This window comes from Martes martes (assembly GCF_963455335.1).
Source record: "Martes martes genome assembly, chromosome: 6".
Lineage (NCBI taxonomy): Eukaryota > Metazoa > Chordata > Mammalia > Carnivora > Mustelidae > Martes > Martes martes.
Window position 1 is genome coordinate 111,387,854 of NC_137893.1, and position 14,799 is coordinate 111,402,652.

The 14,799-nt window shown below is 38.4% G+C and overlaps 2 protein-coding genes across 5 annotated transcripts in view; one reads left to right on the forward strand and one right to left on the reverse strand.

Annotated features, from left to right (window-relative positions):
* Positions 1-6,942, forward strand: part of SMAP1 (small ArfGAP 1) — a 155,087-nt gene extending 148,145 nt beyond the window's left edge. For 3 of the 4 annotated variants that reach the window (XM_080807182.1, XM_080807183.1, XM_080807185.1), the window contains 3 exons: positions 2,472-2,643; positions 3,449-3,762; positions 5,823-6,844. In XM_080807182.1, coding sequence (XP_080663308.1) covers positions 2,472-2,643; positions 3,449-3,762; positions 5,823-5,957 — 621 coding nt within the window. In that variant the 3' untranslated portion in view covers positions 5,958-6,844. Of the gene's footprint in view, positions 1-2,471; positions 2,644-3,448; positions 3,763-5,822 lie in introns of all 4 variants that reach the window. The other variant, XM_080807184.1, reaches the window with a different exon arrangement.
* Positions 6,943-7,249: 307 nt separating this feature from the next.
* B3GAT2 (beta-1,3-glucuronyltransferase 2) overlaps positions 7,250-14,799 on the reverse strand; it is a gene marked incomplete at both ends in the record, with an annotated part of 72,085 nt that continues 64,535 nt past the window's right edge. The window contains 2 exons of the mRNA XM_080807186.1: positions 7,250-7,336; positions 7,422-7,570. Of these exons, the coding sequence (XP_080663312.1) occupies positions 7,250-7,336; positions 7,422-7,570 (236 nt within the window). The remainder of the gene's footprint in view (positions 7,337-7,421; positions 7,571-14,799) is intronic.

Below are 14,799 nucleotides of genomic sequence, written 5' to 3' on the forward strand. Positions count from 1 at the left end.
CTATCTATAATATACATATACCAACAGTATCTAGACCTGCACAAGTGCTGTGCGCTCTCCTTGGATCAGCCCTAGGATCCTGACAGCCCGAGAACCTCTGGTTAGGGATTCTGCAGCATCCTGAAGTGTAAATTGATAGGCAGAGGTTATTATTTTATTCTTGAGTTGTACTGCTCTCAAATGGAGCACCAAAAAATAATAATAGACATATGAGTGCTTGCTCATCATGCTGTTTGGTTTGGCTCTTTTTAGACTGTGACCGTGTTGAGGTAGATATTCTATTTTATCTACCCTCATCAGAAAAAATATACATGTTTAGAGCATGTGAATATTAGGCTTCTCTAGGAGGAGACTGTGGTTTCATTTTCCACAGTTTCATTTGCCCACAGTTCAGAAGTAGATGATCTTCCTTCTGATGTATTGCCAGGTGATGACTAGTAGCTTAACAGTCTTCACAATGCCTCACTTGTCATTCACCTCACTTCATCTCATCACATAGGCATTTTAATCATCTCACATCATCACAGGAAGGGTGAGTACAGTGTATTTGTTTTTTGTTTTTTTTAAGATTTCATTTGTTTATATTTGACAGAGAGATCACAAGTAGGCAGGCAGAGAAAGGGAGAAGCAGGCTCCCCACTGAGCAGAGAGCCTGATGCGGGGCTCGCTCCCAGGACCCTGAGATCATGACCTGAGCCCAAGGCAGAGGCTTAACCCACTGAGCCACCCAGGTGCCCGAGTACGGTGTGTTTTGAGAGAGACCACATTCACACAACTTTTATTACAGTATATTGTTATATTCTATTTTATGGTTATTATTAATCTCTTACTGTGCCTAATTTCTAAATTAAACTATCAGAGGTAGGGATGTATAGGGGGGAAAAACAGTATATAGTTTTGGTACTCTCTGTGGTCTCAGGCATCCACAGGGTACTTGGAATGTATGTTGGAAGGGGTGGAAATGAGGGACCTACTGTAATAGGTTTCCCAGCCATTTTGGATTTTGAGCAGGTTCTTAGATTGAACAGAAACTAAACATGATGAAAATATCAGTGAGATGGTTGCTTCATTACCTGACAGCATTAATAGTAAACACTGTGCTTAACCCTGCCACAGAGTCCTTCTTGTGGTCATCAAGCATCTCTGTAAAGTAGGAAATCTTTATTATCCCCAAGTTCAGAGAAGTGAGACAATGGAGATTCAGTGACAATATAAGGATACGTTGTTTTCTTTAGTAAGCAGTGGGACCAGAATTCTAATCCTGGCAGGCTGGCTCCAGAGCTCTTGCTTATAGCCTCTGTGAGCTTCTGTTGCATCATTGGTAGTTCAGATAACACTTTATTCAAGCATATTGTTATATTTGATATTCCATTATGTCCAGTGCCTTACACATTTAGATCTTTTGCAAAATTAAGTGGCTTTTCTGTTTCAAAATTTTTGCTTAATTTGTCATAATAGATTCAACATGATCTGTTTGAATTTATGTATACGCTAAGATGGCAATTTTTTGCTAGGTTTTTTAGCCAAGCTATTAAATGTCTGAATTTTTAAAAAATTAAGATAAACATATGCATGATCTTTAACTTGTATCTACCACTCTCACTTTGTTCTATAATTTAAGGCTCTTGCCCAGTTTTTACTGTTCTTAGAATTCTTTGAAACTCTTCATATTTAAAACAATTTCATGTAAACAAATGTGATTGAATATTTAATGTCTGTAGAGATCATTATACAGTCACAACTATAATAACCTCACTTTAATCTGTATGCAGATACAGATTAAGTGAAAAATTTTTTTTGTATCTACTTGTTTATTTTTATTTGTGTTCCTTTGCTACTTGTCCGAAAGTGAGATTGAAGATAAGGTTGAGAGTATAGTTGGTTGAAGTTTTGCTGTGCTTCATTACTGGATAGACTAGAAACATCCTAATGTTGTGGTTAAAGCTGATCTAGGTTAGGTTTATAAAAATATCTTGACGCAGCTTTTGAAAAAGCCTTTTCTTTTTTTCAAAGATGACAAGATCAGCCTTTGCAGGATCCTCTTGGAGTCTGCTGTCATTGTAGCAATGTTCTTTATTCCAAGGGATACCAGTTCCTTGGAGTAGTGGTTGCCAAAGGGGATGCCCCAGTATCTCCCAGGAGTCGTGGTCCTCACAAGGCCATCTACAACCTGTTGTTTAAGCCACTGTGGTCAGGATGTGATGGGCAAAAACTCAGTGTCAGTTTAGCAAGTAAACGCAGTTCATTGTGAAAGAGCTTCAGCCTGCCTCTCTTACAGTAACAGATTCAAAATAGGAAACATTGTACCTTCCTCCTAGATGTTTTTGTGTGGGCTTGTGAATGAGTGATCCCCTGTAATGTCACCATATTACCTTCTTTAATTCATTTCTAATTTCATTTAGATTTTAAGTAACAGATGAACTGTGTTTTAGCGTGCAGAATTTGACAGCTTGTTTTGGTATTTGTCTCAGGGGACGCCTTCTATACCTGCAGCTGCCACTCTGTCTACAGTAATATCTGGGGATCTGGATCTGTTCACTGAGCAAGCTACAAAGTCAGAAGAGGTGGCAAAGAAACAACTCTCCAAAGACTCCATCTTATCTTTGTATGGTACAGGAACCATTCAGCAACAGAGTACTCCTGGTAATTCATTTTAAAATCTGCTGTCAACAACTTGTAGTAACATTACTAGAAATATACCCATTGTTATTTTTCTATGTAATGAGTGCTTTTGTTGCAATTTGTGCAAATACAAAATTGAAATGAATCATTGGAATTAAGCATATTACAGGATTCACAAAACTTTATTCACTTAGAATTAACAAGCTGTTCACGTATCACTTAATATTGTTTCACAAGCTTACAGGACATGGTTTTTGAAGAATTACCTTGATTTGCATGAAGTTTACAACTTTGTGTACAGTATTTTTCTGTTAGTAAACAATAAGCATGGTTATCACAAGAATTCCAAAACTTTGAGTTTTTAATAATTAAAATGAAATACTGCACAGTAAGATTTGTTGTTTACATAATCTGTTAGACCCCTTTCCTCTAAATAGTGAGCTGAAGTTAGAGAACATCCCACCTGCTTCTATTAAAGGCAGACACCATCAACTCTCACTTGTGTGTTTGATAGTGAGAGCCCAGTGGTACACATCTGCACTAACAGCACATAATCTTATGCTACATAGTTTGGGTATTTTTTATAACTATTGCATAAGATTTATTTGTCCTAATTAAATGTGCTCAGGTTTATAACTGCCTTCTGGAAGTAACCAGCTATGAGAGTATTGGTATGAGTTTGAGCAGTAGGAGCAGACTGGAATTAAAATTTTTGCCATGGTAGTTCAGAAAGATGGTGATCCTTTTTCTGTGATTACAGAGGTAAGTGCAGTTGTATACAATAGTCCTGTTTTCTCATTTTCTTTTCATGGTTCTTAAAATGTAGGTGTGTTTATGGGACCCACAAATATACCATTTACCTCACAAGCACCGACTGCATTTCAAGGTTTTCCATCAATGGGCGTGCCTGTACCTACACCTGCAGCTCCTGGCCTCCTTGGAAATGTGATGGGACAGAGTGCGAGCATGATGGTGGGCATGCCCATGCCCAATGGGTTTATGGGAAATGCACAAACCAGTGTGATGCCACTTCCTCCAAATGTGGTTGGCCCGCAAGGAGGAATGGTGGGACAGATGGGTGCACCCCAGAGTAAGTTTGGCCTGCCGCAAGCTCAACAGCCCCAATGGAACCTCTCACAGGTAAGGGGTCATTTCCAAAATCAAAGAGACTGGATTTATTTTCTAAATGGTTTTATTTAATCTAACAACCATTTGAGTAGGGGTAATGTATAAGATGAGAACTGTTCATAGGTATTACAAAGTTACATCACATAGACAAATGAGCTGTCACTGACTGTATTTAGAATATGCTGTAAAGAAATGTTAAGCACTTTTTCCTTTCAGGTTATAACACTGGCGAACATCCTATTTGTAATCACTAGAAATTATCTTGGGCATCTTGAGAGACTTCTTGTCTGTTCCACGCCCACCCCCACCACCCCCCATGGAAATTAGCATCAAGCTTTTAACAGCTCCCTGGTGGAATATTTTAATAGTCCACTTAGATCAGCCTCCTCTTCTCAAAGCACTATTTTATGAGGGATCTAGGCTGTTCTCTATGTCATTTGACTACTGCCCTTGGCTTTATAAGAAATACTTTTGTTTAAAAACCTTTATAATGTTGGGTTTCCTTTTTACTTAGGGACAGGTCCACATTTGTCTCAGACATCACTTCGTATGTTAGTTTAAAGCCAAAAGCTGACATTTTTGTATACCTTCTTTCAAATCAGTTTCTATTTTAGTGCTCCATTATTCTGACCTTAGACTCGGGTTCATGCTGCATCAACTCTTCCCTTCACAGTTCTCATCTGATGTTCCTCTAGCATTTGGGGGATCTTGGTTTCTGTTCTGGTCAGCTGTTTACCTTGAGAGCATTCTGAGAACAGTCTATAGTGATAATTAACATTACCAAAACACTGTATATCACATGAATGCTTTTACGGTCACTATTTATAGTAATCTCCACACCCAGTGTGGGGTTCATACTCAAAACCCTGAGGTCAAGAGTTCTACCCTCCACCAACTGAGCCAGCCAGGCGCCCCTCTAGTCATTATTTAAAGGAATTACCAGGGGATGGCTCAGTTGGTTATGCATCAGACTCTTGATCTCTATCCTCTGGGAACCTCAAGAACCAAATGGCAGTAACAGCTTTTGTGTAGACAGAGTGCTGAAGCACATCCAGCTCGGGTTAGGTGCCAGATGAATCCGTAAGGAGTTAATGTTGGCCCTTACTTCCAGGCATGCTGAGGGGTGCTGCTGTTTTCCAGAACCCTTTCAGTGCAAGGTTGTTATAGCATCCTTTAGTAGGTATGAGGAACTAGACACTTATGCCTTATCAGCAATGTGGGGTACATTAGTGTCTTTGCAAAATAACAAATGAACTTTATTAAGAGTACATTCCAACACTGAGCATAGATTTTGAATCTACTCTGTGCTTTGTGATAAATCTTACCTTTCCTTTACTTATCATCAGTCTTAGAAGGGAGAAGGTTAGGATGCTTCTATACATATATGATTCCAGTCTGGAATAAAAATACAGGTAATCTTACACCTTATATAATGAAAATTAATTTTAGATATTTAATGGTTAACTGAACTAAAGAAAAGTTATGCTTTATGACCTTTTTTAATATTTAGAAAATATATAGAACCATTTAACATTTTAATAAAGACAGAATAATAGCTGTCATACACAACCTATAATTTTGGAATATTTTACTTTCTAAAATTTCCTCAATCCTTACCATTAAAGCACGACATGCTGGTAGAGTTGAAAGTTAGGATAGTGGACTCAGATACAAATTCAAAGATTGCTTTGCTACTTTTTTTTTTTTCATTTGAGGTTAATCTTTGGCGGACAAAAAAAATGAAGTCTTGAAAATGAATAAATAGAATATAATTGAGATCATTTTATGGACAGTGTTAAAAAAGGTGGAAGGAAATAAAGAACAAGAAGGGAACAAAGTAGCTTTCTCTAGGGAAATATTGTTTGGTAGTCTGCTTTTACTCCTGTGGTTTGACTAACTTTCACATTGATGAAAAATACATTTGCTATTAAACTTCATTATCTGATAAATTAACTTCAAATAAAGGCAGCTTCTAATACAACAGGGTAACTTAAAAATGTCTAACTATGGCTAAAGAAACAAGAATTAAAAGTGAAGTAAGCCTCTTAAAATAAGATTTTTATGTTTCACAGATGAATCAGCAAATGGCTGGCATGAGTATCAGTAGTACGACCCCAACAGTGGGTTTTGGCCAGCCCCCCAACACAACAGCAGGATGGTCTGGAAGCTCATCGGGTCAGACTCTCAGCACACAGCTGTGGAAATGAAAACTGCAATGCAAGTTTCATCCAGAACTACCACCTGACATTCCTTGCTAAAACGCATCTAGTTCCCCTGTTTATTCATGTACATATATTTTTTTTTCTTTTTCCCCATTTGTTCATATTAAGAATTATCTGACTGACCGTGTTGGTCTGTACTGATTAAATTTGATGTGAAAAGCAGGTTGAGAAACCATTTTATGTCAAGGGCAGCTTAGCTCCTTTCCCATGATTTCATAGACCGCATTATTTGAGAAGCTGCTCAGTCAACTTGCGTAATCAGTTTTACTCTCAATAAAATTATAGCTCTAATGTCTGCATATAAGGGAAGTAGTTATCATGTTAGTAATACCTCTAACAGTATAAACCCCACCCCCAAATTAGCCAGTAATCCTGTAGGAAGGTACTGTATGATCGAACATTTAATCATATAAATAGAATGTAAATGTATCACTGAGCACTGTTTTCTAGTGTATCAAAATTCTTTTATTTCATCATTCACTTCACTGTGCTGTTGTTATGATGTGCTTAACAGGGAACGTGGTTAGTGAAAGGAAGATAAACCTGGATGTTACTACAAAACTTAGTTTAACAAATGTTTAAAGAACTCAAATTTTATCTGCCTCTCTTGTAATTTGGAGCTCTTCTTATGTACATAGTGCTAATAACACGAAGACCTTTCTCTGCACTATATGCAAACAGGGTAACTAAACAAAGCCACTTTCAATCCTTGAAGGTATATCCAGGTTTATGACAGTAATTGTGTTTACATCTTATGGTGCCTAGTATTGACAAAATGTTATATCCCTATATTAAACAGATGAATCCATAGACCTTTTTATTTTTGTGGGTTTTATTTCCTACAGTGTATACTGCCACCAACCGTACAGAACTTACTTAACATTGCAAAGTGAGGAATTGGGAACATTTAGTTGACAAAATGCCTGTTATTTGTTTCTAAAACCTGCTAAGTTCTACCAGTTATAAGGCCAAATGGGAAAAAAAAGTACATAAGATACTCACAATGGTATCCCACAGTGGCACTAGCTGTACTGTACAAAGAACCAGTTCAGTTGTAGGGAAGACATGCAGAACAAATGAAAACAAAAACATACACTTGCTGCCACCCCATCAGCTGTGTGAACTGACCAGCTCTGCTGAAACAGATGTCGGTCAGATGCCAACATGGGCTGTCATCCTGAAGCCAAGCGAACAATACCTGAATGTTCTGCAGCCTGACCTCCGGGCTCCTCTCCCACGTCCACTAGCCTGCAAACTGCACCAGCTGCTGCTTCAGTTTATACCTCAATTTTCACTGTGTCCAGGCGGTACTTCGGCTCGTTGGCTAGGTTAACCTTCTCTGTCCGAGTGTGCCACACGAGAACCTGGAGGGGAAGGAAATCTTTTGGGTAGCCACACTTCTTAACGCTGACACTCAACAAGGTCAAGCAGCACAAGTGAAATGAATACCTTGGTGCAGTTACTTGCTTTTGGTTCCAGTTCTTCAACTGTTGTTATCTGTTTTAGAAAATCAGATTCTTGCATCCCTGGCTGGGATCCACGACGCTTAAATACGGCTTTTGGATTGGACAAGATGACTTGAAGACTTACAGCAAATCCTTTGTGAAAAGTTAAAAAAAAAAAAAAAGACTTTAAAATAAAATACTGGTGTACTTCTCTTTTTTCTTTAAAAATTCGGACACATCAAAAATTTTTTTAAATGCCAAGTATGTGCCAGGTCTTGGAGCATTACACGTGTGACAGTCTCAAAAGGAAAACCAATCATTACAATGTAGTACCTTCAGGGCCACAACAAAGGTGCATGTGCGGGGTGGGAGCAGGGACAACATTTACCGTAAAATACAAAGTCTAGGCTGTTGCTAATCAGCTGCTTGTTCATGGAGGTCATCACGCCCGAAACTCGGCTTTCTGGGAATTAAGAACTACATGTAGTTGAAGAGCACACAGACTTACCCTAACTATCCTCTGGGTATGAGTGTGCCCACCCAGGTCTCCTGCCTGTTCTTTAACGTTTTTATGTGTGCTCTTATCTGAACCAGTGCTGCTGTTAGTAGCTATTAAATTCCCAGAATTAGCTGTGAGGACCAATCCCCAGGAGCACTTCTTAGCAACATTTTGTCCTCTTCATTAACTGAGTTGATTTTTTTTTTTTTTCTTTTCAAAAGTATAGTTAACAAAGTAAGTACCAAATGATCCCAGGCAGTAATTGGGGAGTTGTGAGAAAACCACAACCAGCATTCTCATCACCTCTCCACCTGCCAGACTGGGCCAGTCCCACATCTAGGCCCTACCTCCTCTACAGAAATACCTCCCGCTAAGCCACCTACAAACACATCACATGCTGAGTGACACATAATAAATAAAGCCTTAACCTGAGGACTGGCCGCCCAGTATCCTCCACAAATCCTGGGGGGTAGCAGCACATTCTAGCAGAAGGAACATTAAATCTGGAATTAGAAGCCTTTTGTTTTTGCCTGGATCCTTGTACTTGGGACATTGGTCAAGTCACTTAAACTTTCTTGATCCTGAAACTTCCCCATTTCCTCATCTGCAAGAGGTGTGACACCTTTTCAGCTCACTGTAAAATTAGCGAATGGAAAGACCCCACTAACCGCAAAGCAGTGTTCAACACAGTATATAAATAAAAACACCATTATAAATATCATGAAGGGCCGGTGGCTTACGGCTGGACAACGGTTGATGATAGGAAAAGGGCCTGTGAAAGTGGTGGCAGAATCAGGCCACCTGCATGCATCTCGCACCCCTGGGCTAACAAGTCTGAAGCCTTCCTCAGACAGCTAAAACAGCCACAGACCTCTTCAGCAAAAAGCCAAAGGTTCAAATTCACACATAAAAAGTGACTTTTCTAATAGGTGAACTTTGACTTTAGTGTCCTATGATGCCTTGCTTCTTTTTCTATAGATGAGGACTGCCCTTAATCACTCAAGATTCAGGTATATTTTTCACATGGCTTCAAGGTACTATTTCCCCATTCTTACTAAAAAACAAAATCCAAAAATGTAGAGAAGTCTGTCAGAAAATGCTATGAACCCACTTTGATTCTCTTCATTTTCCCTTGTCTTTAACACATTCATCATGGTGACCACTGAATGTATATTTTCTTGCTTTTCTTGGTTCAGGAACAACCTTCTGTTTCTTATAAGCAAGCTTACATAGCACAGTGTACAACTTCCACAAGCAAAGCTGATGGCTGGCCCTTTCCTGGCCTCACTGGAGGAAAGGGTGCACCTGGCAGGCCAGCACCCTGGAAAGAGATGGTAGTGGGTGGCTCACCACAGTAACAAAGTGGTTTTCTGTTTTCTAACACACAAGGGGGAGGTGGGCAATTCAGATGCTCTTCAGTCTCCTACCCCCTTTGCTGTGCCCCTGCTCAATGAGCCTTTCAAAGGAAGCAGGTCACAGCCAGCATGTAGGAACCACACACTAGGCTCAAACTCTGGGTTGCCTTTCAGGGAATCATCTGACCTGCTATGAAACTGAGGGAATTAGAGAGTTCACCTTCTAAAAGCAGCACAAAGACTTTGTAGCTCCTTAAACCACTGCTTCCAACCCAAGATGGATATTTTGGCTTTTCTTAATTTCCAAGTATTTATGCCTCAAGTATTATATGTACCCTTTTTACTAGTGAAATTAATTTAGCTTTAAGGATATTGGCAGTAGTTTTTGAGATACTAGGAGCCTTACAAAAATCATGGGAGTAGGATTCTCTGTCCTATGGATGTATAAAAAATAAAATGCAAATTAAAACTGGTTATCCAATCTTAGCACAGGACTTCCTGACTTCAGATGAAGTAGAGATAGGGTGGAGATAACTGTCTCTTACGTATGTGTGTATACCTGTGTGTGTATATGTATGCATGTGTGTGCATATAAATATATGGATGTATGTAATAAATTCATGTTACACATACTCTGTATAAACATAACCTAACATACATATATTTTCTAATACCTAGCAACATAAAATTCAAAATACCTCAGCTACAAAAATTAGCATATGCACAAATAAACTGGAAAATACAACCCCATAATGAAAACAGTCAACAGAAATCAACAGAATTAGTCAACAGAAATAATACAGAACAAAGATATTAAAACATAAATAAACCTCATATGTTCAAAAAGGTAGAAGAAAGATTGAGCATGCTAAGGAGATACAGAAGATAGAAAAAAGACCCAAAAGTATCCCACTGTTGTAAAAAATACACTGGCTGGTATTATCAGCTGATAAGACATTGCAGAATGAAAGACTAGTAAACTTGAAGACATAACAACTGAAACTACCAAAAGGTAGTGACCTTTTCTGTGACACACAAGTCACAGAAACCGAATGAAAGGTGGAAAGGGGATAGAAAATAAAAATTCAAGAAATAACAGAAAACTTACGAATTTGATCAATAAGGATATATAAGATTTAACCAACTTGACCTGACATTTAGGGCACTCCATCTAACAAAACAGAATACACAATATTCTCAAGTACAGATGGAACATTGTCAAAACAGGCCATAGTCTGGGTCATAAATTAAATCTCAATAAATTTAAAAGAACTCAAATCATACAAAGTATTTCTCTGACCACAATGGAATTCAAATAGAAATCAATGATACGACAATATCTGGAAAATCTCCAAATATTTGGATACCAAACAATGTAATTCTAAATAAGTTAGGATATAAGGAGAAATCAAAAGAGAAATGAAAAAGTGGTTAACTGAATGAAAACAAAAACAAGAATGTGGGATGCATCTAAAACAGTACTGAAGGGGTGCCTGGGTGGCTCTGTCCGTTGAGCATCTGACTCTTGGTTCTGGCTCAGGTTGTGAGCTCCAAATCTTGCTGGATTCAATTGGTTGGATTCATGGCATTCCATCATGACTGAGGTTTATTCCAAGACTGCAATATTGGTTTGACTTTTCAAAATCAATCAGTATAATTCACCAAGTTAGACTTAAAAAGAAAAAAATTATCATAATAGATGGAGAAAATGAATTTGACAAAATCCAATATCAAGTTAAGATTTTTTAAAAGCTACTCAGCAAACTAATAAAAGAACTTTCTCAACTTGATAAAGGGCATCTACAAAATACCTATTGCCGATATTATATATGCTTCATGGTGGAAAACAGTGTTAATCCCTTGAAGACTGGAATGAGGCAAGGTTGTCTGCTCTCAATTTTTATTCAACAGTGTACTGGAGGTCCTAGTCATTGCAATAAGGAAAAAACAAAAACCAAGTCCAGGAAAAAGCAAGTCCAGCAAATCTCTTCCTCCTTCCAGCCCTAGTTAAAAGCATCAGTAGTGCTTACCAGTACCTTCTATTGTGTATCAGTCTCACCTCTATATACTTGTCCCACAAGAATATTCTCTTTTCTAACTACACATAATCTAATCTCAAGCAAGGCTGTTAAAAGCCAAAACTATTCCTAATTCCCAAAGGATAGATTTTGGCAACAATACTAGTCTGGTCACAAGAAAGATACTAATGATATTTTTGTCCTGACAGCCACTCTGGATAATGGTATTAGAATGCTGGGCTCCTGACACACTTCTACTACTGGCAATAGGTATCAGGTAATTTCAAAAGTCAGTCTCTACTCACTTGAAAAAAAAAAAAAAAAAGATAACAATTTCCAAATTAAAACATATACATGTAGGGGCACCTGAGTGGCTCAGTTGGTCAACTGTCTGCCTTTGGCTCACATCATGATTTCAGGGTCCTGGGACTGAGCCCTGCAGTAGGCTCCCTGCTTGGTGGGGAGTCTGTTTCTCCCTCCGTCCCTACCCCTCTCCTGAGCACAAGCTCACTTGCTCTCTCCCTTCTCAAATAAATAAAATCTTAAAAATATATATATATACACACACAAATTGTCTCAGGGAATTGTCTTAGAAAGAAAGATGTGTGTGTGGCACTTCTCTCTTCTGTAATTCTTTCTGAGGTGATCCACTCTCATAGCTCTTCCTAGCAGAGCACATCTGGTCTTTCAGAGAGAAAGAGAGAGTGAGTGTGTGTGTGTGTGTGTGTGTGTGTGTGTGTGTGTATGAATCTTCCTTATCTACCCACCCCTTTATTGAGATATAATTCATAGATACTGAAATTTGACTTTTCAAAGGATGGGATTAAGTGGCTTTTATTATATTCATAACTCTGGGCACCTTTTAAAACTCTTCTTTCTCTATTGAATGGTCTTGGCACCCCTGGCAAAAATCAAGTGACCATAAGAGTTTATTTGTGCTCTGTCATTTCCATTTTTTCATTCATATGCTTATCTTTATGCCAGTGCCATACTATTACTGTAGCTTTATGTACTAAGTTTTCAGATCAGGAAGTTTAAGTCTTCCAACTTTGTTCTTTTTCAAAATTGTTTTGGCTATTTTGAGTGCCTTCCTTTCCCATATGAATTTTTTTTAAAGATTTTATTTATTTGACAGACAGAGATCACAAGTAGGCAGAGAGGCAGCAGAGAGAGAGGAGGAAGCAGGCTCCCTGCCAAGCAGAGAGCCCGATGCGGGGCTCGATCCCAGGACCCTGAGATCATGACCTGAGCTGAAGGCAGAGGCTTTAACCCACTGAGCCACCCAGGTGCCCCTCCCATATGAATTTTAAGGTAACTCTGACAATTTCTGCAAAAAGGGCAGCCAGAATCTTGATAGGAATTACCCTGAATCTATAGATTAATTTGGGGAATATTGCCATTTGAGTAATAGATCTTCTAACCCATAACAATGTTTCCTAATCCAGGAACAGAAGATGCCTATTTATTTAGTTCTTTAATTTCTCTGAATAACATTTTATAGTTTCTACTATACAAGTCTGATACTTATTTTGCTAAATTTATTACTAAGTATTTCATTGTTACTGACACTGTTGTAAATAAAATTGTCTTAGTTTCATTTTTCAGACTGCTCATTGCCAATGTATAGAAACGCAATTGATTTCTTTTTTTTTTATTTTAATAAACATATAATGTATTTTTATCCCCAGGGGTACAGGTCTGTGAATCGCCAGGTTTACACATTTCACAGCACTCATCATAGCACATACCCTCCCCAATGTCCATTTCCCCATCACCCTCTCCCGTCCCCCCTCCCCCCAGCAACCCTCAGTCTGTTTTTTGAGATTGTCAAAAACAATTGGGAGGTTTGTCTCCCTCCCAATCCCATCTTTTCATTTTTTCTTTTCCTACCTCCTCCCAAGCCCCCCCCCCGCATTGCATCTCCACTTCCTCATATCAAAGAAATCATATGATAGTTGTCTTTCTCCGACTGACTTATTTTGCTAAGCATGATACCCTCTAGTTCCATCCATGTCATCGCAAATGGCAAGATTTCATGTCTTTTGATGGCTGCATAGTCTTCTATTGTGTATATATACCACATCTTCTTTATCCATTCATCTGTTGATGGACATCTAGGCTCTTTCCACAGTTTGGCTATTGCTGCTATATAATGTCCATTGCTGCTATAAACATTCGGGTGCACGTGCCCCTTCGGAGCACCACGTTTGTATCTTTAGGATATATACCCAGGAGTGCAATTGCTGGGTCATAGGGTAGCTCTATTTTCAGTTTTTTGAGGAACCTCCACACTGTTTTCCAGAGTGGTTGCACCATCTACACAATTGATTTCTTGTGTTGATCTTGTATCTGGCAACCTTGCTGAATTTATTTACTAGCATGAATAATTGTGATTTTTTTTTTAAGTAGGCTTCAATACAGGACTTTAACTTATACTCCTGAGATCAAGAGTTGGACATTGAACCAACTGAGCCACCCAGGCATGCCCCTCCCCTCTTTTTTTTTTTTTAAGATTTTATTTATTTATTTGACAGAGAGAGATCACAAGTAGGCATAGAGGCAGGCAGAGAGAGAGGGGGAAGCAGGCTCCCCGCTGAGCAGAGAGCCCGATGCGGGGTTTAATCCCAGGACCCTGAGATCATGACCTGAGCCAAAGGCAGAGGCTTTAACCCACTGAGCCACCCAGGCGCCCATCCCCTCCTTTTTTTAAGTAGGCTCCATGCCCAGCATGGAGTGGAACAAGTTATATATATATTCATGAGAACTTTCTATGTAAAAAAATCATGCTTTGATAACTGAAGATATTTTCCTTTATAACCTGGATATCTTTTGTTCCTTTTTCTCAACTAATTACCCTGGCAACAACCTACACTACAACAGTGAACACAACTGTGAAGAGGGATTATCCTTGTCATGATCTTAGGGGAAAAGCTTTCATCTTCAGCTATTAAGTATTTTTTTTTCATAGATGCCCTGTATCAGATAAAAGACATTCTTTTCCATTCCCCATTTATCAATCTAGTGTTTTTATCATGAAAAAATGTTGAATTCTGTCACATACTTTTCCTGCATCTATTGATTTGATTAGGTGGCGCTTGTTTGTTCTACTGATACAGTGTATTATATTTACTGACTTTTGTATATGAACCAACCTTATACTACAGGGTTAAATCCCACCTACTCATGATATATAATCCTTTTTATTGTATGTTGCTGGATTAACTCCACTAGTATTTTGTTTAGAATTTTTGCATCTATATTCATGAAGGATATTGGTCTATGGGTTGTTTTTTTTTTTTTTCTTATACCAGTTTTGGTATGAGGATAACAATGGCCTAATACAATCACTTCAAACATGTTCTCTCCTTACCATTTTTTGGAAATGTTGTGAAGGATTGGTTTTAACTCTTCTTTAAATGTTTGTTGGAATTCACTAGCAAAACCATCTGGAACTGGGCTTTTCTTTTCTCTATAGAAGTTTTGTTGATTATTAATGCAATCTATTTTTTA